The sequence below is a fragment of the Salmo salar genome, chromosome ssa04 (genome assembly GCF_905237065.1).
Source record: "Salmo salar chromosome ssa04, Ssal_v3.1, whole genome shotgun sequence".
NCBI classification, from domain to species: Eukaryota; Metazoa; Chordata; class Actinopteri; order Salmoniformes; family Salmonidae; genus Salmo; species Salmo salar.
Genome location: NC_059445.1, coordinates 67,750,748 through 67,775,973, shown reverse-complemented (window position 1 = coordinate 67,775,973; position 25,226 = coordinate 67,750,748). Strand labels below are relative to the sequence as shown.

Below are 25,226 nucleotides of genomic sequence, written 5' to 3'. Positions count from 1 at the left end.
GATAATGCATGGCTCCATGTCGCAAGGATCTGTACACAATTCCTGGAAGCTGAAAATGTCCCCGTTCTTCCATGGCCTGCATACTTACCAGACATGTCTGTGCTTCTATACCTGCATTGCTTGCTGTTTGGGGTTTTAGGCTGGGTTTCTGAACAGCACTTTGTGACATCAGCTGATGTAAGAAGGGCTTTATAAATAAATTTGATTTGATGCTCTGGATCAACAGCGTGTTCCAGTTCCTGACAATATCCAGCAACTTTGCACAACCATTGAAGAGGAGTGGGACAACATTCCACAGGCCACAATCAACAGCCTGATTAACTATGCGATGGAGATGCATGAGGCAAATGGTGGTCACACTAGATACTGGGTTTTTCTTTGTTGTTGTATTTTACTCCCATAACTCCCCAATTTCATGATATCCAATTGCGATCCAATTACAATATTTTCTCAATGCTGCAACTCCCCAACGGGCTCGGGAGAGGCGAAGGTTGAGTCATGCGTCCTCCGAAACATGACCTGCCAAACCGCGCTTCTTAACACCTGCCCACTTAACCAGGAAGCAAGCCGCACCAATGTGTCGGAGGAAACACCATTCAACTGATGACCGAAGTCTGCAGGCGCCCGGCCCGCCACAAGGAGTTGCTAGAGCGCGATGAGGCAAGTAAAGCCCCCCCGGCGAAACCCTCCCCTAACCCGGACGACGCTGGGCCAATTGTGCTCTGCCCTATGAGAATCTTGGTCACAGATAGTTGTGACACAGTCTGTGATTGAAACCGGGTCTGTAGTGACGATGCAGTGCCTTAGACCGCTGTGCCACTCGAGATCCACACCTCTACTTTTTTTAAAGGTATCTGTGACCAACAGATGCATATCTGTATTCTCAGTCATGTGAAATCCATAGATTAGGTCCTTATGAATTTATTTCTATTGACCGATTTCCTTATATGAACTGTAACTCAACAAAATCTTTGTTGCATTTATATTTTTGTTCAGTGTATTTTAATTAATTCATTCATTAAATCCCTCATCTCCCTTCTCCCGTCCCTGCAGAGTGTACGGCTGCTACGAGGCCCTGGACGGTGGGAATACAGCGGATGCACTGGTGGACTTCACAGGGGGTGTGTCGGAGCCTATGGACCTGCTGGAGGGCCAGATGGCCACGGACGAGATGGCCCGCAACCAGCTGTTTGAGAGGGTGCTGAAGGTCCACAACCGGGATGGCCTCATCAGCTGTTCCATCCGGGTGAGTCAGTCGGGGAAGATCTGGTCGTCACTAGCTTTCATACCCACAAAGTCATAAACCCTGCCCATTTCTACAATTTATCTTATTAAAATTTGATTTCAAACCTAACCTTAACCCTAACCTTAACCATACTGCTAAACTTATTAAACTAAGATCAAAAAGTAAAAAAAATGTTATGCCAATTTTTACTTTGTGGCTGTGGAATCTGACTTTGTGGTTGTGGAATCTGACTTTGTGGCAATAGAAGCTAGTGCAAACTGGAAGATCTGGACTAGTGGGGGGGGGGGGCAAGGGGCTCATATCAAATCAAATTTGATTTGATTTGTCACATTTGCCAAATACAACAGGTGTAGACCTTACAGTGAAATGCTTATTTACAAGCCCTTAACCAACAATGCAGTTTTAAGAAAAAAAAGTGTTAAGAAAGTATTTACTAAATAAACTGAAGTAAACAATAAATAAAATGAAAAATGAAAAAAATAAGAAAATAAGAAAATAGAAAAATAACAAATAATTAAAGAGCAACAATAAAATAACAGTAACGAGGCTATATAGAGGGGGCACCAGTACAGACCAGTCAATGTGCGGTGGCTCAGGTTAGTCAGTTACGAGATCACAGTCATGTTCAGTACAAAACTTTAAGAAAATGCTTTGAAACAGGGAGGTACTACAATACCTGTACTTTTTGTTTTCCGTTGCAAAACGTGTTGCTGCATTGTGGCTTAATAGGGCACTGCTATTTGGGAGAAAATTTGTTTTGCAGTTGCAATATTTGGCAATCGTCATGATAATGTGCCATCCCATCTATTTCAAAAGTTATAGTTAGTGTATCTTTGCAAGAGGAAAATGATCAATCTAATCATCCAATACTTTGCTGATGAGACTTAATTTGTATGAGTGTGTAGAGTATACAGGATCAATCTCTTTATTGTCCCAATCAGGAAATGTGTGGAATAAAACATCAATCACCCTACCCCTAAGGAACACCTAGGGGTAAAGTTACAGTCAGAATTATGGATTAACATGGGTAACACCCCATAATGACAAGGACAAAACAGGTTTTTAGACATTTTTGCAAATCTATTACAAATGAAAAACAGAAATATCACATTTACATAAGTATTCAGACCCTTAATAGCACAGCTATTTTCAGGTCTCTCCAGAGATGTTCCATCAGGTTCAAGTCCGGGCTCTGGCTGGGCCACTCAAGGACATTCAGAGACTTGTCCTGAAACCACTCCTGCATTGTCTTGGCTGTGTGCTTAGGGTCGTTGTCATGTTGGAAGATGAACTTTCACCCCAGTCTGAGGTCCTGAGCGCTCTGGAACATGTTTACTTCAAGGATCTCTCTGTACTTTGCTACATTCATCTTTCCCTTGATCCTGACTAGTCTCCCAATCCCTGCCACTGAAAAACATCCCCCAGAGTTCAATCTTGGTTTCATCAGACCAGAGAAACTTGTTTCTCTTGGTCTGAGAGTCTTTAAGTGCCTTTTGGCAATCTCAAAGCGGGCCATCATGTGCCTTTTACTGAGGAGTGGCTTCCGTCTGGCCACTCTAACATAAAGGCCTGAGGGTTCTGGAGCAGGTTTTCATCAAGTATCTCTCTGTACTTTGCTCCGTTCATCTTTCCCTCGTTCCTGACTAGTCTCCCAGTCCCTGCCGTTAAAAAACATCTCCACAGCATGATGTTGCCACCACCATGCTTCCCCGTAGGGATGGTGCCAGGTTTCCTCCAGATGTGACGCTTGGCATTCAGGCCAAAGAGTTCAATCTTGGATTCATCAGACCAGAGAACCTTGTTTCTCATGGTCTGAGAGTCCTTTAGGTGCCTTTTGGCAAACTCCAAGCGGGCTGTCATGTGCCTTTTACTGAGGAGTGGTTTCCATCTGGCCACTCTACCATAAAGGCCTGATTGGTGGAGTGCTGCAGAGATGGGTGTCCTTCTGGAAGGTTCTCCTTTCTCCACAGAGGAACTCTAGAGCTCTGTCAAAATGACCATGGGGTTCTTGGTCACCTCCCTGACCAAGGCCCTTTTCCCCGTTTGCTCAGTTTGGCCGGGCGGACAGCTCTAGGAAGAGTCCTGGTGGTTCCAAACTTCTTCCATTTAAGAATGATGGAGGGCACTGTGTTCTTCAAGACCTTCAATGTTGCAGACATTTTCTTGTACCCTTACCCATATCTGTGCCTTCGACACAATCCTGTCGCAGAGCTCTACGGACAATTCCTTCGACCTCATAGCTTGGTTTTTGCTCCGACATGCACTGCCAACTGTGGGACCTTATATACAGTGGGGGAAAAAAGTATTTGATCCCCTGCTGATTTTGTACGTTTGCCCACTGACAAAGAAATGATCAGTCTATAATTTTAATGGTAGGTTTATTTGAACAGTGAGAGACAGAATAACTACAAAAATATCCAGAAAAACGCATGTCAAAAATGTTATAAATTGATTTGCATTTTAATGAGGGAAATAAATATTTGACCCCCTCTCAATCAGAAAGATTTCTGGCTCCCAGGTGTCTTTTATACAGGTAAAGAGCTGAGATTAGGAGCACACTCTTAAAGGGAGTGCTCCTAACTGCAGCTTGTTACCTGTAAAAAAAGACACCTGTCCACAGAAGCAATCAATCAGATTCCAAACTCTCCACCATGGCCAAGACCAAAGAGCTCTCCAAGGATGTCAGGGATAAGATTGTAGACCTACACAAGGCTGGAATGAGCTACAAGACCATCGCCAAGCAGCTTGGTGAGAAGGTGACAACATTTGGTGCGATTATTCGCAAATGGAAGAAACACAAAAGAACTGTCAATATCCCTCGGCCTGATGCTCCATGCAAGGTCTCACCTCGTGGAGTTGCAATGATCATGAGAACGGTGAGGAATCAGCCCAGAACTACACGGGAGGATCTTGTCAATGATCTCAAGGCAGCTGGGACCATAGTCACCAAGAAAACAATTGGGTAACACACTATGCTGTGAAGGACTGAAGTCCTGCAGCGCCCGCAAGGTCCCCCTGCTCAAGAAAGCACATATACATGCCCGTCTGAAGTTTGCCAATGAACATCTGAAAGACTCAGAGGACAACTGGTGAAAGTGTTGTGGTCAGATGAGACCAAAATGGAGCTCTTTGACATCAACTCAACTCGCCGTGTTTGGAGGAGGAGGAATGCTGCCTATGACCCCAAGAACACCATCTCCACCGTCAAACATGGCGGTGAAAACATTATGCTTTGGGGGTGTTTTTCTGCTAAGGGGACAGGACAACTTCACCGCATCAAAGGGACGATGGACGGGGCCATGTACCGTCAAATCTTGGGTGAGAACCTCCTTCCCTCAGGCAGGGCATTGAAAATGGGTCGTGGATGGGTATTCCAGCATGACAATGACCCAAAACACACGGCCAAGGCAACAAAGGAGTGGCTCAAGAAGAAGCACATTAAGGTCCTGGAGTGGCCTAGCCAATCTCCAGACCGTAATCCCATAGAAAATCTGTGGAGGGAGCTGAAGGTTCGAGTTGCCAAACGTCAGCCTCGAAACCTTAATGACTTGGAGAAGATCTACAAAGAGGAGTGGGACAAAATCCCTCCTGAGATGTGTGCAAACCTGGTGGCCAACTACAAGAAATGTTGGCAATCACAGAGGTCAGACAAGGGTTTTGCCACCAAGTACTAAGTCATGTTTTGCAGAGGGGTCAAATACTTATTTCCCTCATTAAAATGCAAATCATTTTATAACATTTTTGACATGCGTTTTTCTGGATTTTTTTGTTGTTATTCTGTCTCTCACTGTTCAAATAAACCTACTATTAAAATTATAGACTGATCATTTCTTTGTAAGTGGGCAAACATACAAAATCAGCAGGGGGTCAAATACTTTTTTCCCCCACTGTAGACAGGTTTGTGCCTTTCCAATTCATGTCCAATCAATTGAAATTACCACAAGTTAGAAACATCTCAAGGATAAAATGGAACAGAATGCACCTGAGCTCAATTTCGAGTCTCATAGCAAAGGGTCTGAATACTTATGTAAATAAGGTATTTCTTTTTTACATTTTTAATAAAAAAAATTAACATTCGAAAAACCTGTTTTAGCTTTGTCATTATGGGGTATTGTTTGTAGATTGATGAGGAATAACATTCATTTAATCCATTTTAGAATAAGGTTGTAACGTAACAAAATGTGGGAAAAGTGAAGGGGTCTGTCACGAGAATTTTCAATCCCAATGATAATAACTAACAATAAATTAAGCTTTGACCAATCCCCAAGGTTTGTAAGACCCTGGGTTTAATAATAATTAGGCAAAGACTCAGCTTATGCAAAAGGTTCGTACAGTTTATTCACGACAACGTTCTCAAGTCCACAATACAAAGACATGCCATTTGATAACTCACTCCCTACTTACGCACATACCTCCACACAAACAGTAGATTTCCTACGCATGTATCCTTCCCCATGGTTCTCACCACTGTTTATCACTACCAAACTAGCAGTTCCATTCCCCCGAGATTAGAGGAACCTTGAAAGGACTCCCTGTCCTATCGTAAGTTTCTCAGAGTTCTAGCCAGGTCAGGTTTAATTGTTCTCGGTATCTTCTTAGTCACACACACACACACACACACACACACACATTTCTCTCCCTCACATGTCTCTACCGAACCTTATTGGACTTACATTTAGTACTTTAATTATTCATTATACATGCTACATAAACTAATCGTTACGTTTCAGGGTGGAATTATTTAATCATTAACTTAAACCTATAAATTCCCTTATCAGGGTCTCAATACTTTCCGAATACACTATACTTACAAAACACTGATACACTGAAAGGCAGCCAAAGTAGGAATTGGCTTTGGGGGTGACCAGTGAAATATACCTGCTGGAGCGCCTGCTGCGGGTGGGTGCTGCTATATGGTGACCAGTGAACTGAGATAAGGCGGCGCTTTATCTAGCAAAGACTTGTAGATGACCTGGAGCCAGTGGGTTTGGCGACGAGTATGAAGCGAGGGCCAGCCAACGAGAGCGTACAGGTCGCATTGGTGGGTAGTATATGGGGCTTTGGTGACAAAACGGCTGGCATTGTGATAGACTGCATCCAATTTGTTGAGTAGAGTGTTGGAGGCTATTATGTAAATGACATCACCGAAGTCAAGGATCGGTAAGATAGTCAGTTTTACAAGGGTATGTTTGGCAGCATGAGTGAAGGATGCTGTGTTGCGAAATAGGAAGCCAATTCTAGATTTAATTTTGGATTGGAGATGCTTAAAACCTCTTACATCTAGACGTTCCGCTAGCGGAACACCTGCTCCAATATCCAATGATTGGCGTGGCGCGAATGACAAATTCCTCAAAAATCGCAAAACTTCAATTTTTCAAACATATGACTATTTTACACCATTTTAAAGACAAGACTATCCTTTATCTAACCACACTGTCCGATTTCAAAAAGGCTTTACAGCGAAAGCAAAACATTAGATTATGTCAGCAGAGTACCCAGCCAGAAATAATCAGACACCCATTTTTCAAGTTAGCATATAATGCCACAAAAAACAAAACTACAGCTAAATGCAGCACTAACCTTTGATGATCTTCATCAGATGACACTCCTAGGACATTATGTTATACAATAAATGCATGTTTTGTTCAATCAAGTTCATATTTATATCAAAAACCAGCTTTTTACATTAGCATGTGACGTTCAGAACTAGCATTCCCACCGAACACTTCCGGTGAATTTACTAAATTACTCACGATAAACGTTCACAAAAAACATAACAATTATTTAAAGAATTATAGATACAGAACTCCTTTATGCAATCGAGGTGTCCGATTTTAAAATAGCTTTTCGGTGAAAGCACATTTTGCAATATTCTGAGTAGATAGCTCGCCATCACAGGCTAGCTATTTTGACACCCACCAAGTTTGACCCTCACCAAACTCAGATTTACTATAAGAAAAATTGGATTACCTTTGCTGTTCTTCGTCAGAATGCACTCCCGGGACTTCTACTTCAATAACAAATGTTGGTTTGGTTCCAAATAATCCATATCCAAATAGCGGCGTTTTGTTGTGCGTTCAAGACACTATCCGAAGGGTGACGAAGGGTTACGCGCTCGACGCGTTTCGTGACAAAAAAAATCGAAATATTCCATTACCGTACTTCGAAGCATGTCAAACGCTGTTTAAAATCAATTTTTATGCGATTTTTCTCGTAAAAAAGCGATAATATTCCGACCGGGAGTCGTTGTTTTCGTTCAAAGACGAAAAAATAAAAACATGGTGTCGCCTCGTGCCTCCAGTCTCATTGTTCTCAGATCGACCACTATCCAAATGCGCTACTGTTTTTCAGCCAGGGGCTCCAAAGGCATCATTCAGCGTTTTGCCGCCTTCTGAGAGCCTATGGGAGCCGTAGGAAGTGTCACGTTACAGCAGAGATCCTCAGTTTTCAATAAAGAGAGTGTAGAAGGCCAAGAAATGGTCAGAGAGGGCACTTCCTGTAAGGAATCTTCTCAGGTTTTGGCCTGCCAAATGAGTTCTGTTATACTCACAGACACCATTCAAACAGTTTTAGAAACTTTGGAGTGTTTTCTATCCAAAGCTAATAATTATATGCATATTCTAGTTTCTGGGCAGGAGTAATAATCAGATTAAATCGGGTACGTTTTTTATCCGGCCGTGAAAATACTGCCCCCTAGCCATAACAGGTTAATGTGGGTCTGGAAGGAGCGTTTACAGTCTAACCAGAAACCCAGGTATTTGTAGTTGTCCACATATTCTAGGTCAGAGAGTTGTATGGCATTGAAGCTCGTCTGGAGGTTAGTTAGCACAGTGTCCATAGAAGGGCCAGAAGTATACAGAATGGTGTCGTCTGCTTAGAGGTGGATCAGAGAATCACCAGCAGCTAGAGCGACATCATTGATGTATACAGAGAAGAGTCGGCCAAAGAATTGAACCCTGTGGCACCCCCATAGAGACTGCAAGAGGTCCGGACAACAGGCCCTCCGATTTGACACACTGAACTCTATCAGAGAAGTAGTTGGTGAACCAGGTGAGGCAGTCATTTGAGAAACATAGGCTGCTGAGTCTGGTGATTGACAGAATCTAAAGCCTTGGCCAGGTCGATGAATACGGCTGCACAGTATTGTCTGTTATCGATGGCAGTTATGATATCGTTTAGGACCTTGAGCGTGGCTGAAGTGCACCTTACAAATGCAGGGTGGGATAGATATAGGTCTGTAGCAGTTTGGGTCTAGAGTGTCTCCCCCTTTGAAGAGGGGGATGACCACGGCAGCTTTCCAATCTTTGTGGATCTCAGACGATGTGCTTGTTGTTTATCTCTCTCTTTGTGTGGCACCATATATGTCTACCCCTGCACTAGAACTTATTTACAGTCCAGCATTGTGTGATTCTGAGTCAAGTACTCTAGCTCAACTGGGAGAGATAAGCGTTTTGTATTCCTGATTTTTCTTGAGGATCCATTCGACGAACGGCCCTGACGAATGGCCCTGACAGCGCCGAAAGCCAATGTTTTTAATTCCTTGGACGTGATACGTCTGGTGGTTGTCGTTTGGTTATTGTTGTTAACGTCCTGGCAACGTTACAAAAATGCTAGACTCTATTCACAGGCTTTTTGTTGTGAGGAGGTCTGATTTAGGAATACAACAAAGGCATCTTAAAAGCCACCCTCATGTATCTCTCTCCCCAGACTCCAAGCCTAATTGCTTTTTGTCTCAACCCCCCCCCACACACATTGTTTTCTGTAAGCTGGGTTTGAAAAATTATATGTGGTTGGGAATTCTTAAAGAACATATTCCACAGAGCTGATGGCCTAGGCAGAATAGGTCTATCACACCTGGGTTAAAATATTATTCATATTCCGGAATAGTCCCAAAAGTGTAAACCCCCGTCAATTGTCATCGGCAAGCTAAAGAAAGACCTCAAATACTGTACTCAGGCCTTCTGATTGCATTTTTTCCTCCAATCCCATATCGATATCATATCAGTGTTTATAAAAGACATTGATTGCAACTGTGTGAATGTTCACTTTTTGTTCACTTCCATTGCTCTGTGAAGTCCAGACAACTGCTTGCAGATTTCCCATTGGGCCAGGTATGAATGTTCTGGCAACCTAAATTTACGCAACCAGCTTGTATACAATGGGAAGCCCATCCACAGGTTGATGGCCCATCAGCAGACAATTAAGAATGCTTAAAGTGACAATCCAGTCTCCTTTTCACCTCATTTAACACCTTTACTTAATAAAAGGCACATCTCAATAGATATTCCAGGTAAGTCATGACATGGCACAAGTGCGGGGGTGGGCCTTTCCTCTTTTGTTCTCTATTCAAATCAAATGTTATTTCTCACATGCGGCGAATACAACAGGTACATCTTACCGTGAAATGCTTACTTACAAGCCCTCAACAAACAATGCAGTTTAAAGAAAATAGAGTTTAGAAAATATTTACTAAATAAACTAAAGTTAAAAAAAGAAAAAGTAACACAATAAAATAACAATAACGAGGCTATATACAAGGGGTACTTGTACCGAGTCGGTGTGTGGGGGTACAGGTTAGTTGAGGTAATTTGTACATGTAGGTAGGTGTAGAGTGACTATGCATAGATAATAAACAGCGAGTAGCACAGTGTACAAAAGGGGGGGGTCAATGTAAATAGTTCTGGTAAACATTTTATTAATTGTTCAGCAGTCATGGCTTGGGGGTAGAAGCTGTTAAGCTTCTCTGTTGTTCCTAAAGCAAGGGGGGAGGCCGATGACATCACAGATTCCCATCAGACCAACTCCTTGAATGTTGGAGTTTTGTCTAAAAAACATTATTTTGCTCCGAATGTTTTTTTTTTTTTACTCTTTAATGTACTTCACTGTATTTATACTTGGGATATCGCTTTTAACAGTAAAAGCAAAACAATCGCTAGAGGACGTCTTTAAGTTGAGAGCCTGTGAGAAGGTCTGTGAGAGGGCCTGCAGGAACAGTCATGTTGTTTTACATAATAGTGTAGGTTAGGAAGAATAAATTAAAATGACAATATGCCTTGCTTATAGAGATATGAAACGATATCAATATCGTATCAAATCATCAATATTGGCGCTCACCTTTCATTGAAATTAAATAATTGACTACCTAGATTTGCAATACACTCATTTGACATGCATTTCAATGGAAGAACTATGCCGTTCCAAACAAATGTGTTTCAGTTGCTTTTCTTAGTGCAGCTCGCGAGTCCCCAGGGTCGTATTCATTAGGCACAAAATGGAAGAAAATGTACAAAAATGGGGAGGGACTACCAGACCTCGCCCAATAACGAAACGCAATTTTTTTGTTTTCCGTTGCAAAATGTTTTGCTACGGTGTGCACTTATGAATACGACCCTGCTTTCCCTAATTTCCTTCCTGTCTTCTCTCTCTCCTCATTTTTTCCTTCTCTCTCCTTAGTAGTTGTTCCCTCGCTGTCGTTGCATCACACCGTTTGTGAAACAGGCTCATTACTCAGGGCCTTTTGCTTAATTCTAATTTAATGATCAAATAGCACAGGGACAGCACCGGCCGACTGCGGTGCAAGTTCAATTCAAACAAACCAACCCTCAGTTCAACTTCACTGGGCTTTATTCATTAGGCATAAAACAGACAAAAACTGTCTGAAACAGCTGGACTTGTCCAATAAGAAATGCACATTTTAATTCTCTGTCGGAAGATGTTTGAAAATGTTTTTCTGTCGCACTCCCTAATAAACACAACCCTTGTCACAACCCAAGCCCTTTGAGCTGTGTTCTGTGTATGAAATGTGCTAAACAAGTAAATAAATAATGATTCATGAATGAATTGACTATTAATTGTCTCATAGGCAACCACCGTGGAGGACATGGAGGCGCGGCTGGACTGCGGCCTGGTCAAAGGCCACGCATACGCGGTGACGGATGTGAAGAAGGTGCGTCTGGGCCAGGGCCTGCTGGCCTTCTTCAAGTCAGAGAAGCTCAACATGATCCGCATGAGGAACCCATGGGGAGAGAAGGAGTGGAGCGGGCCCTGGAGCGACAGGTAAATATACAATACTGTCCCCTTTAGGCCTGAAGGTGGTACTACACAACCATAGAATTAGCATGAGTAGAATGGGTATCCCAATTCATTCTAATTCTATGTACACAACATTCGTTAATTTTGGTACAGCGCATCAACTCATCTGATTATCAGCTGTCAAATACACCTGGGTCCGGAAAGACGATTCTATTCTTCAATGGTGTGCAGTGAATTCTACAAGACGAAAAGCCCACATTTTTATGACATTTTGATATTTAAAGCATACTCAATATCTGAAATTTCAAATACGCAGACAGTCTAGGGCCTTACTGCCTCGAAAAAGACTAGACCGTGTAGGAGTATTGAGGTGGAAAGAGAGGTGTTCTCCCTCTACTGAAATGGGGAATGCTTTGTGTGTGTGTGTCAGTGTATGTGTGTATACTTCTTGCTTCTTGTGTCACGGACGCGCACTCAAACATGTAAGCTGCACGCACACACTGACACACACCCTAACCTCTCCCAGGAGGAGAATGGAGGAGATCGAAATGAACATGATGTATTAGGATGGGGAGAAGACGAGCATCTCTCTTTCTCCTTCTGTTATGTCCTATTGTTTGTCGCTAGGTTGTGTGACACAGCAGAGATTGTAGGGCTCGCTCATGAAGGCAGCTGAATTATTGACTAGGTAAAGGAGAGAGATGTTAGTTCCTAAGGGAAAGTGACTGAGTGGGGATATTAAAGGAGTAGTGTCCCTTAATTCGTACAGTCATAAGAATTAATTCATCATTTATCTGGGGTTTGATCAAAACTGGAGTTGAAGATTCCATGTCACTGTTTGATGAGGAAGTTGTCACAGAAGTTGTGGCACTGGCAGGGATTTGAAAGAAACAAATAAAAGTTTATTTTCACATGCACACAGGCGCACACACACTCATAGACATACACGTGGTGCTGAATTTAGCAATTGAGATTATGTCGCTATCTGTCGCAGTGGTGCTCAATCTCCAATCAAATGTTTTTCAGTGTTATGTTTTCTCTGTCATTTCCTGTATGTCGTGCGGTCTAACATGAGGTAATTTCCTGTCTGTGCTCCCAGCTCAGATGAGTGGAAGAAGGTGAGCAAGAGTGAGAGAGAGAAGCTTGGTGTCACCGTGCAGGACGACGGAGAGTTTTGGTGAGGGGAACCACAATACACACACACACACACACACACACACACACACACACACACACACACACACACACACACACACACACACACACACACACACACACACACACACACACACACACACACACACACACACACACACCATTGAAATATTAGTGGCCATTTCCCACACACAGATTAAGCCTAGTCCCAGACTAAAAAGCATGCTCAGCATTATGCTTAATCTGTATCCGGGAAACTAGCCCTAGATCCTAAATATATCCTCCCTCCCTTTCCATCCCAGGATGACGTTTGATGACTTCTGCCAGTACTTCACAGACCTGATCCTGTGCCGCCTCATCAACACCTCCTACCTGAGCATCCATAAGACCTGGGAGGAGGAGGTGATGAGGGGCTCCTGGGTCCCCCGCCAAGATCCCCTGAGGAACCGCTCTGGGGGCTGCATCAACCACAAGGCCACCTTCCTGCAGAACCCACAGGTGGGTTGCATGGGGGTGGGTGGAAGTGGGGAGAGTGTGGATGGATGGTGAGAGGTTGGGTGGGAGGGTGTGTGTGTGTGTGTGTGTGTGTGTGTGTGTGTACTGTGTAGGTTTGTATGTTTTTTCTGTCGGTGCCTTTGCATGTTTAAAATGTAAATGTACTGTATTTGATTGGAAGAGTGTTCGGATCTGTGTGTTTCTCTCTCTGCAGTTTGTGTTTGATGTGAAGAAGGTAGAGGATGAGGTGTTGATCGCCCTGCAGCAGAAGGAGAGGAGAGCCACCACCAAAGAGGGCAAAGGAGATAACCTGGCCATAGGCTTTGACATTCACCGGGTACACACACACACACACACACACACACACACACACACACACACACACACACACACACACACACACACACACACACACACACACACACAAAACAAACAAACAAACAAACAAACAAACAAACAAACAAACAAACAAACCCCCAGATGGACACACACAGATGCATACACAGGAAGATGAACACACTCCGTCACTCCACATGAATGTTTCATTGAACCTGTTCCCTCTCATCCTAACCTCTTAACTCTTTACTTCCTGGTATTGCCGTATAGCAACCATTTCTCTTCACTTCCTTTCTACTCATAACGTAAAAGGAAAATAGATAAGACGTAAGGATCCTGGTTCAATCCCCGCATGAGCCTTATTTCCAATTCCTATATCTGTCTCGCTGCTTCTGCCTCTATCCTTCAAATAATAATAAAAAACAGGAAGTTGTCCATCTCTGTATGAAGATGTCATATCTACTTTTAAAGTCTACCTTTAAAATGTTACCCTGACGTTATGTACCCTCCCATCCTCTAGGTGGAGCTGAACAGAAAGTACCGCATGCACACGGCCCAGCAGAAGGTGGCGGGCTCCATCTACATCAACTCGCGCTGCGTCTTCCTCAGGAAGGAGCTCAAAGAGGGTCGCTACGTCATCATCCCCACGACTTTTGACCCCAGGCAGCAGGGTGACTTCCTGTTGCGGGTCTTCACCGACGTGCCTTCAGACTGCAAGTAAACCAGCCGGCCGACATGCAGCCCCACCCCCCTGGCCTCCTGACCATTACAAAGGGATAGCAAACATTAAAGGGATAGTTCACTGGGATTGTTGAATTAAATAGAACAGTATTCTTTTTTTCTATGATTGCTTAATTTGAATCAGTTCAAACTGATAAAAAAGCAAACATCATTTTATAGAAACGTATCAAATGTAACTGGTGTGTATGTTAAAGGGATAGTTGACTTTTTAAAGTTTTTCATATTTAAAGACTTCAAGAAAGTGAACTTTCCCTTAACATGCACACTAGTTGAATTTAAACATTTCTGTAAAATAATATTAGCTTTTTGATAAATTTTAACTGATTCTCTAAGTGAACCCAGTATTTCTTTCACGTAATTTGTCATCTACTGCCATTGTCCTCATCTAAATTAATAACACCCATATTCACTTTCTTTCCTTCCCCCACAGAGAGTTGAACCTAGACGAGCCCCCTCAGACGTGTTGGACGGGCATGTGTGGTTACCCCCAGCTGGTCACCCAGGTCCACGTTCTGAGTGCAGAGGGACTCCAGGGCCAGGACTCTAATGGGGGTAAGCTAGTAAGGTTACTGTAGGAAATAGTAGGCCTATAGTAAAGTAAGATACAGTATGCACCCATGTGGATGGGAGGCTTTGGGAGCTGACATGCATATACCCTTTCACATTACTGGGCCGAGCTATATTAGGGGTAACTTGAGTTTTAGTATTTTTTGTTATTGTGTGTATGGGTTTATGTGTGTGCGCCACAGATTGCATTGCAATGTAATGCAAGGCCTAAACTTTTCTGGTCATACACAGAGCTGCACTGTCTCAATCCCAACAAGAAGAGGCACCTGGCCAAAACAGGAGGTACTTCAGCACCACCTAGTGGCTAGGGGCTTAGCTACAACTAGACATACTGCACAGTTAGTCCAATAGGCTTTGGCTCAGCCCAGAAACAACCCCTAGCTTCATGTAGATCTGGGAGGATTGGATAGTTATAAGCAGTGTGGTAGTAGTTCTTCCTAGCACTCTGATAGGTCTAGGAAGACTTTTTGTCATATGGCTGAAACCTATCCCCTCACTTTCAGATCTACACAAGTACATATAGTCTTCAATAGTTCCCCCTCCCCATATCCTCTACCTACTTACTAGCACAAGCAACTAAAACCCTTTTCCACCTACCTGTCAGAGACCTGTCTGATTGCTGGTTGGTCTGATGGCCAGAGAAGGGTGGCACGTAGCCTAGCAGTTAGAGTATTGGGCCAGTAACCAAAAGGTCACTGGTTTGAATACACAAGCCGACATGGTGAACATTTTGTCGATGTGCCCTTTAGCAAGGTACTTAACCCTAATTCTCTCCAGGGTATAACACATTTCACTGCACCTATTCGGTGTAAGGGACAATACAGCAACATATTATTGATTTATTTATTTATTTATTAGACTAGGCCTAGAGTTGGTTTTGGCCTGTATAATTGAGTACATTGACACGGTGATTGACAGCTGTCCCACTTCCCTCCCTCCTTGTCCTTCCTAGCCTCTGACCCGTACGTCATCATCACCTGTGAGGGGGAGCGGGTGCGCTCACCGGTGCACAAGGACACACGGAGCCCCAACTTTGACGTCAAAGGCCTGTTCTACCGCAAGAAGCCGAAGGAAGGCATCCACATTGAGGTGAGCACAGACGGAGGGGAGGAACTTTTTCTTGTCTGTCTTTGTGTTCATATGTATCCCTCTATCTCTTGAAGAGGTTTTGTTCAACGTTTTTTTATCACTGTTTTCTTATGCTCTCTCTCTTCTCCCCCTCTCTCTCTCTTTGTCTCCTTCTCTTTCAAATCCCCCCTCTCTTTCCCCTCTGCTCTACCCTTGGGCCATACATAATAGATCTACAATAAGAACGTGATTGTGGATACCTTCCTGGGTCAGGTGACCCTGTCCAGTGACCCTAACGACCGGCAGGTGCAGCACACGCTCCACCTTCGCGACAAGGGCAATCGCCAAGACAATGACCTCCCAGGCACAGTCACCGTGCGCCTCATCACCTGTACCACGCTCATCAACATATGACGTCCCTTCCGTCGCAGCTCTAGCCATGGAATGTCGGAGCTTTACCTTTGACCTTTGTCATCATGACACCCCTTTGCCTCCCCCTCCCCTCCCCACCCCTAAACCGAGCATGGCAATTAACCTGTTAACCCTGGGATCTAGCTCCACCCGACCCGGCGCCCCCCTGAACATATACAGACACAGCTTGGTGTCTTTTTTTCTCTCTCGCTCTCTCTCTCTCTCTCACACACGCGCACACGCGCACACACACACACACACACACACACACACACACACACACACACACACACACACACACACACACACACACACACACACACACACACACACAGGCCGTGTCTGAATACCTGTACTTGCGTTCTAAATAGTAGGCTAAGTATGCGAAAATAGAAAGTTTCATAGTATTTGACAAACAGTATGCTTTAAAACTTAGTATGCTTTAATTGCCAGGATGCCATACTGATTTCATTTTTTCATCTAGTATAATTTGCTGCACACTATTGAGGAAGAGAAGCATAATTTCAGACCCAAGTGTGATTGACAACAGCTGATAATAAGCTATTCATCAGACGGGCTGTACCAAAATGAACGAATAGCGGTAACTAACTGATTAGATGACGCATTCTCAGTATGTTCCTTACTGCATACATATACTAAACAGTACGTTCTTAATAGTATGTAGCATGATTAGTACACAGTATTTAGTTTTAGTAAGTAGTAGACAAGACAGATTTCAGAAACAACCACACACTCCTATCTCTCTACATGCCTTCAACTCTCCCACACACACATACCTTTTAACATGCGCCTGCACTCCTCATACATCTCCCAGTGTCACTAAGGGCTATGCATCGCCTTAAGGCTGAGTGGGTCTCTTTAGGACCCTGAGTCTTTTTAGGACCAGCCATATGTCGGGTGGGAGGGGTGTCATGGTATTGGGTGGTATACTGGGACCCCCTCTATCCATCCTATTCGCTGAGTGTTTTTTACTGTCTCTTGACTGATGTCACAACCCCATTGTAGTCCCAGAAATACCATATTATCAGCCTTTTACTGTTTCTTCCATCAATGACTGGGTGTCATTTGGGATGCAACCTCTATCTATCATCCACTTTCTATAGTCCCCACAAAACAAGCCAACTACCAAGAAAGTGACGCCAAAAGCACCGATGAACACTGCTGGTGTTTATGTGAGTGTAGTCTTGCCTCCTCCCCCCTCCATCCCATCCATCCCCCTTTCCTCCTCCCACTCCCGTCCCCTCGGACTACGCTTCTACCGGTTGCCATAGACGATATCGAGTTTAGCATGGCTAAAACAGACTGCCTGCATTGAGCATCCCCCATCCTCCTTTATACACACACACACACACACACACACACACACACACACACACACACACACACACACACACACACACACACACACACACACACACGTAGCTTAGCAACCGGAGCTTTTGATATGCCCCAGTGGAGTGACTGTGGAGCTCCGCCTGCCATAATCAAGTGCTTTACGGGACCAAAGACAGATCAGGCTTTCCCTTCTCTCTCCCTCTCTTGCCGGCGCCAGTCGCCACCGTGCCACGTCAATCGGTCTTCTCTATGGCAACGCCACTGCCTGACACTTCCTGAGTCCTGGGACTCCTGTCATGTGACCTGGGCTTTCGACTTGTGGGCCTTTGAATCATGTGACCCAAGAAACAGTAGTTGTTGTCCCTCTGTCTGCGTAAATCAGTTGTGTGTGGGGGTGGGGGTGAGTGTGGGTTGGGTGTGCATGTTTGCGAACATACATTCATACGTGTGTTATGTCTGTGCCTTTGGACACACCATGCACCTCGCTTAGTTCTGACGGGCTCACAGGCTTGGCTGGATATAGGGATGAGTGGAAGAAGAGAGAGAGCGAAGGACGGAGAGAAGAGCGGGAGGAAATCCTTCTGTCGACTCCTGCCAAAAACAACCTGTGCCATAGCCTTGGTCCTGGCTCTGACTCTGTTGTGACTCTATACTGTTCCAGAAAGAAACACAGACATTTTGGATTAGCATCACTGTAAACTCAGTGCTATTTGAAATGGTAGTTTGAAAAGTGTGGCTTTTTGTCTTGCCAAGACAGAGAGAGACTATGTCTTCATACAGAACCATCACTGGTACAAACAGTTAGCATATCTTCTCACGTAGGTCATGTCGCACTCTTTTGACCTGCTTTCCACAGGCTAATTATATCGATCTTTGACAGTGGCGAGCGTTGGAGATAAAAGAGATACAAGCCCCATACGCTATGTCGTCATGTTGAGTATCTTTTCAAACGTATGATATGATTGCAGAGACTTTTGTAGTGCAGGATCTGATAGTATGTCTGTGTACGTCTTTTTAAAAATAATTTATTGTTTACAGCATCGTCAAGAGGATCAGTCAAGAAACAACAACAGATCCTACATCAGTTGTGAATCATTCCCAAGACATTTCTTTTTTGAATGTAATGCGGAGAGCATTGACCAATCTCTCTGTCTATCAAACCATCAAGCCCTTTCACTTGTTTACTTGTGTTTTTCCACCGCCTTTTTTTCATTACTTGAACCACAATGGGATTTGTACATTTTTCAAAACTTGTATTGTCACATTTGTTTAATTATACTGAACAAAAATATAAACGCAACATGCCATAATTTCTACGATTTTACTGAGTTACAGTTCATATAAGGAAATCACTCAACTTAAATCATTGGAGGCTGGTGGGGGGAGCTATAGGAGGATGGACACATTGTAATGGCTGAAATGGAATGAATGAAACGGAGTCAAACATGTGGTTTCCATATGTTTGATGTGTTTGATACCGTTCCATTTATTCTATAGGTGTCCGTCCTCCTATAGCTCCTCCCACCAGCCTCCACTAATTTAAATACATTAATTAAGCCCTAATCTATGGCGTTCACATCTGGCCATTGGTGGGCCTGGGAGGGCATAGGCCCACCCACTTAGGAGCCAGGCCCACCCACTGGGGATCCCACAAAAGGGCTTTATTACAGACAGAAATAGTCCTCAATTTCATCAGCTGTCTGGGTGGCTGGTCTCAGACGATCTCGCAGGTGAAGAAGCCGGACGTGGAGGTCCTGGGCTGGCGTAGTTACACGTGGTCTGCGGTTGTGTTGCAGGTTGGACGTACTGCCAAATTCTCTAAAACGATATTGGAAGAGGCTTATGGTTGAGAAATGAACATGGGGACATTCCTGCAGTCAGCATACCAATTGTACGCTCCCTTAAAACTTGAGACATCTGTGGCATTGTGTTGTGTGACAAAACTTCACATTTTAGAGTGGCCTTTTATTGTCCCAAGCACAAGTTTCACCTGTGTAATGATCATGCTGTTTAATCAGCTTCTTGATATGCCACACCTGTCAAGTGGATGGCTTATCTTGGCAAAGGAGAAATGCTCACTAACAGGGATGTAAACAAATTTGTGCACAAACTTTGAGAGAAATAAGCTTATGTGTGTATGGAACATTTCTGGGATCTTTTATTTCAGCTCATGAACAATGGGAGCAACACTTTACATGTTGCATTTATATTTTTGTTCAGTATAATTAATGTGTCTTACATTGTTTTTAATCATATGTCCATGGCCTTGTATTGTTCTTCTATTGTTACTATTCTATGTTTCTTTATTCTTTCTTTCTTCAATGTGGGAAACAAACGGTATTGTAAGAATCAGCATGTTTACACTATTGCAAATCAGAATCATATCAAGAGGTTTGAATGGTCCCTTTACAGGTACTAGTCAGTGACACCCACCATTCATGACAATATGCTTTTAGTATGAATGATCATTTGTAAGTTCAAATGACGAAAGCGCCATTTAAATGCTGTGTGACATATGTCCTTCTATTGTGTTGAGTTGCAGACTAAGGCAGGTAGACTAGTGGTTGTTAAAAAAAAAAAATTGGGTAGTGGTATGATAGATGGTTTTCGCTAATGGTTTAATTAAATTTGACAGGTATAATACTTTATTACTTGTTATAAGCGCTATGAACCTTTTAGTTTATAATTTCTTGTTATAAGGCTTAAAATAGGTTATGTCTCTATGAAAGACCTTTTCAAGTTACTCATATTGACTGTAATTTATTCAGGATAATTTTGAGATGATAATAACAAGACATTATAGATGCTTATGACAAGTCTTACAATGCATTATAACCATGTTATAAAGCATGATGAGGCTGTATGGAAGTTGAATATCTTATTGTTTCCCTCAAAGTTTGGCTTTATTGTTAGCAATCAATCAATAGATAATCAATTGTAATGATATCACAATCAATTTCTTAACTCATGAAACCAAACACCCCTTAGTTTTAGGTAAAAAATATGCTTTCCCTCATGGGTGTGGGAGTGGTGTGCTCCTTTCTGTCTGATGAGGTTATTTCTGGGCAATATTTCTTCCATTTAGGGGATGCTTTTTGACTCAAGATCACCCCCAGAGGTCAACGTTCCGTACAGCCTCTTTAAGTAATGTGTTACAGAGAGTCTTATGCTCTGGATGGTATATCATGGTAGAGAGAGGTAGAGGTAACAGTGATAGAGTGCCATAGTGCGGATGCAGGTGTGGCAGGGTTAAAAGACGTTGTGCCAAGCCAAGTAGATGAGTCTTTCATGGTAGGGGAAGGAGACGTCTTCGTACCAAAAGGGGAAAGTTAGTTGGCTGTTGCCAAGATGTGGCAACGTGTGCTCTTTCAGTCAAACTGGCACTTGGTTCTACTCGAATCAGGGGCACCAGTGGTGGGCACATTGGCAGCAGCAGCCATTTTGGTTATTTATGAAACTCAGTTTCTCAACATTGTTGTGCCCCCCACATACAAACAATGTCTTAAGTTGGCTAATTAACCCAAGTCCCTATCATCAGCTAATGCCGTATTGCAATTTCTGTTCTGACCATATCTGAACCATTATAGGCCCCAGGACCAAGGGGTTGTATTACATAGTGTAGACCATTGTTGGTCTTTTTAACTCATGTGAAGTATGTGCCACATATGTGCCAAAATAGAAGTGAGGAAAAAGACTATTGTACTGTAAAGATGTGTTTTGTTGGTTAGAGTTCTACTGTAAATTAACTTTGTTTGCTACACTGGTGGACGTACATGTAGCTAGTTAAACATTGTGAGAATTTTCAGACCTTTTACGTTCCAATATGCTTTATTTTGTGTCTTTGACAAAAACGTATGATGTTTGTGATCTCATTGCATTCTTATCATTTGCCAAAAGCAACAGTCACTCAAGGTACAATTGGTTTACCCTGGGTGGGCGGAGTGTCAATTCACTGATCTGGTTGCCTGGTTAGCATTGTTGTATGGGTTTTCTTGCACTGTATATATTTTCTGATGGCCCATGCCAAATGTTTTAAGTACAAAGAACACATCAGAACATTCAGAACCTTGGCCAGTTTTATATCAAGCCAATAACACCAACGCATGTAGCAAACGACTTCAAATCAGCTCGCACAGTTTGATTTTCAAAGATAATATATTTTTTATTCAAAGTGTTGTAAACATTGTTACTACTTTGATGCAGCTTATGTTGCATACTTGCATGTATTTTACAGATTCTGAACATTTGAATTCAGCATTCTAAACAGTATGTACTGTATATGAAAGTGGCAGCAACCAAAGTGTTTGTCCACTACTGTGACAGATGTAGATATATTGTGACGAACACCCCATCACCGAACCCAATAACAATATCCCTATTGGAAGAGATTGTTAGGCACATGTTAAAGATAGGATCATTACACTACTCCTTCCATTTCAGAAAACATGTCCCCACGCTGCACTATCACAAGGTCTGCATCTTACAGGACAACGTTTCGAAGGCCACGAGTACTATCCCACTTCTGACACCAGTTTGATAAATGTGGAAGTAGTGCTAAGTCCCTAGGGGGCTGTAAACTCTGTAAACTCTTGAGTTTAAAGACAAACACCCTATCCACAATCACAATAAGGATATCCCAGGTGGGAGGGATTGTACAATATATTCCAGACATTTATTTCAGAGGTAACAGCATAATAGTTGAGAGACATTTGAGGCAATATTCTATGAGAATACTTGTAAGATGGATACTTATCTAGTTACATTTTTAAACAAACAACGTTTCATCATTGTTGGACATGGACAACATGAAAAATGTGAGGAATACCGAAAACGTATGATTGCAGAGAGTCTTTGTGTGTTAACGATTTATTTAGATTTTGTGTTTTTATTAAAGCCTGTGTAATAGCAAAACAGTACTTTATATGTTTCAGTTGAACACATACGTCAACATGGTGCAATGATTTACATAGGATAGCTCGTTTAGCTAGCCTTGGAGCTGCCTTGAGCTCGTTTGCCTGCATACTGCTGCATGTTAAGGACATTGGTCATGAAACTTCATTAACGGTTATGCCAGGTGTTACATCATCTTTACGATAGCATAATGTATACTGTATGACATTGCTGACTCAAATTTACCAAGACAAGTGACACCTGTGTTCTTATCATTGGTGTTTTCCAATATGGAGTCTGATGCGTTTGACAAATGAGCTTGTGATTCTCTTGTACTTTTCTGCCAATGTTTATTAATTTGAGACTAGAATATACTGCATGGTGAAACTTATAGAACATACTATGGTCTTTATAACAAGTGTCTTTTATTATCAATATTTTATACTCTTGCTAATTTTATATATCCACTTAACCTTGTGTTCTCTACGCTTATATGTTTCCTAATATCTAGACATGGAAAGGCTGTATCTTATGTACTGTATGCTTGTCTGTGTGTCTTTTTTTGTTACCGTATGCGTTTGTTCGATTTGATTCTCAGTTACACTGTGGTTATTTTACTGTTATGATCTGGAAATTATTTATTTTCATTTTGTATTTTATGTCAACTTGTGGCATGACTTTCAAATAAAAGATGAAACCTTATTGCTTTTCAATTTGATCTGTCAGAAATGTCTGCCAATGTGTGGTCCAGGTTTGGGGTCAATTCCATTTTAATTCAGTCAATTCAGGAAGTAAAAGTAATTCAGTTTACTTCCTAAATGGAATTGGAATTGAACCCAACCCTGGTGTAGTCACATGTCTGTCTCGTTATACAGTTACACTCCCCTCTGTATTTATTTGAACAGTGAAGCTATCACTCATCATTATACATGATTAATTGATGATCATCCATAATCATGTTAGTATCCAAGTTAATTTAGAACTGTTCAGAAACACCTTGTATTCTAATTTACAATAAAAGTGACACAATACATTATTCACCAGTCAGTTCCTATTGGGCAAAACATTATCCAAAACACAACCAAAACAAACTGCAAATGCATCCAATATGTTTGTAGAGTCACAAGCTTGATGTATTCATTGTGTGCTAGGAATATGGCCAAATACTAAACTTTTGACTACTTTAATACTATAAATGAATTTGTCCAAATACATATGAAGAAAAAAACGTATTCAATTGGGAGGACTGTAATATAATAATAATAATATTAGATACATAAAGTGCTTTTATTTCTAAACGGTAAAACAGATGCCTATGAAATACCCTCAAATAAAAGGTGACATTCTGCACTGTCGCCTCATTTGATGTCAAATCCAAAGTGCTGGAGTATAGAGCCAAATGTACAAATGTTATCTTCACTGTCCTATATACAGAGGGGAGTGTACTAGTTACAGAAACATTTCGCTGCACCTGCTACACCATCTGCTAAATTTTGTACGCGACCAATACATTTTGATTTGACTTTAGTTAAGCTGCTGTTTTAGAACAAGACCTTCAGTCTTCACATGGCATCATCACCTGCCACATACACATAGTCCACGAACATACCCTATTCATAGGCCTGGTGGAATTACACAACTGTGTTAACCCTCCTCCTCCTCATGCATAAATATTACAGTACAATGTTTACATTTTTGTGGGACAATAGGTGCAGGCCCTGACCAGTCCGGCACCACCTGCCACCCCATGACCTCTCAGTCCCCCTCCTCCTCCCCCTTCCTCCCTCCCCCTCCAAGTGGCTGGTCACTGTGGCTGTGTGGCGCACGTAGCCTGCCTCCCTGCTAATAGGGATCAGCGGACTGACTGAATGATGAATGAGAGATCGAGAGAGAGGCTGTAGTCACTCCTCTACTGGACGCCAGGCAGCAACAGGTACCTTGGAGAGAAAGAAAGAAGAAGAAGAGGAGGGGCAGAGCATGTGAGAGAGAGAGAGGACAAAAAGGGACAGAGACCGCAGCAAGTGGAAAGAGTGAGAGAGAGATTTTCTTTTCTTCATCCTGCTTCTTTCCACCTTTCTATCGATTCACCTGCTACCTGGCTGTTACCAGTTACCTGGACTTACCAGAGTGGAAGAGCGAGGAGACAGGAGAACCCGAGTGTCTTGAGTGGTAAGTAAGGAAGTAAATAAAGTAAAGAAAAGCGGTTGGTTGGTCAGGGCTGAGGGCTTAGCTGGCCCAGGGCTCAGTGTTGCTGCCTCTCCTCAGGCATTAGTTACCCAAAGCCTCTTACCGCTCACTCAGCGCTCACAGCCAGCTCACCCCCACTGCATGCTCCCTTCGTGCCAGGCCTCAAAGGGGACCATTTATAATCTCACTTAAAGAAACAGAATGTGACTCTTTCTGTGCGTGTGTACCTTCAGGTTTGTGTGTGTGTATATTGCCAGAATGTGTATTTAAGTGGATCTGTACCTTTTTTGAATAAACCAAGTTGGTAAAATATGATTAAATGAACTTAGTAAAGTACAACCTGATATGATCGTGAGGGAGAACGGGAAAGTGAACAGGTTCATGAAGTCGGCGCTTAAAGTATCAAAGTTCTAGGTTTCCACGTGCACATCGTTTTTAAGAGTGACATCTGGCATTGATCAGAGAATATTGGTGTTCACAGGGTGCTTGGAAGTCTTTAATGGCCTGGTCTTGATATTGCCATCAAAGAAGCTGTTTTTCTGGATTGGTTATTCGTCAGCCTACCAGTGGTGGTTCTAGACCATTTCAACTGGGGGGGGCCAAGCTGGGGCCAGTTACATTAGACATTATTGTTGTCATATCGTTTTCTTCACTGCATTGCAAGCATTAGCAGGCAAAATACCATGTTCATAATTATTAGTGTTCCGCGTTGCCACTGTCTAATAACAGATGTAAAAAAAAA

The 25,226-nt window shown here is 42.6% G+C and overlaps 2 protein-coding genes across 6 annotated transcripts in view; both read left to right on the top strand.

The window, feature by feature from the left end:
- LOC106603714 (calpain-5) overlaps positions 1-18,807 on the top strand; it is an 81,331-nt gene extending 62,524 nt beyond the window's left edge. For both annotated transcript variants that reach the window (XM_014197733.2, XM_014197734.2), the window contains 9 exons: positions 1,054-1,246; positions 11,109-11,302; positions 12,378-12,455; positions 12,736-12,931; positions 13,143-13,265; positions 13,785-13,981; positions 14,436-14,557; positions 15,525-15,661; positions 15,872-18,807. In XM_014197733.2, coding sequence (XP_014053208.2) covers positions 1,054-1,246; positions 11,109-11,302; positions 12,378-12,455; positions 12,736-12,931; positions 13,143-13,265; positions 13,785-13,981; positions 14,436-14,557; positions 15,525-15,661; positions 15,872-16,054 — 1,423 coding nt within the window. In that variant the 3' untranslated portion in view covers positions 16,055-18,807. The remainder of the gene's footprint in view (positions 1-1,053; positions 1,247-11,108; positions 11,303-12,377; positions 12,456-12,735; positions 12,932-13,142; positions 13,266-13,784; positions 13,982-14,435; positions 14,558-15,524; positions 15,662-15,871) is intronic.
- Positions 18,808-24,191: 5,384 nt separating this feature from the next.
- LOC106603713 (unconventional myosin-VIIa) overlaps positions 24,192-25,226 on the top strand; it is an 81,295-nt gene continuing 80,260 nt past the window's right edge. For all 4 annotated transcript variants that reach the window (XM_014197731.2, XM_045717273.1, XM_014197732.2 and 1 more), the window contains exon 1: positions 24,192-24,466. The gene's annotated coding sequence lies outside the window, so the exon portion shown is untranslated. The remainder of the gene's footprint in view (positions 24,467-25,226) is intronic.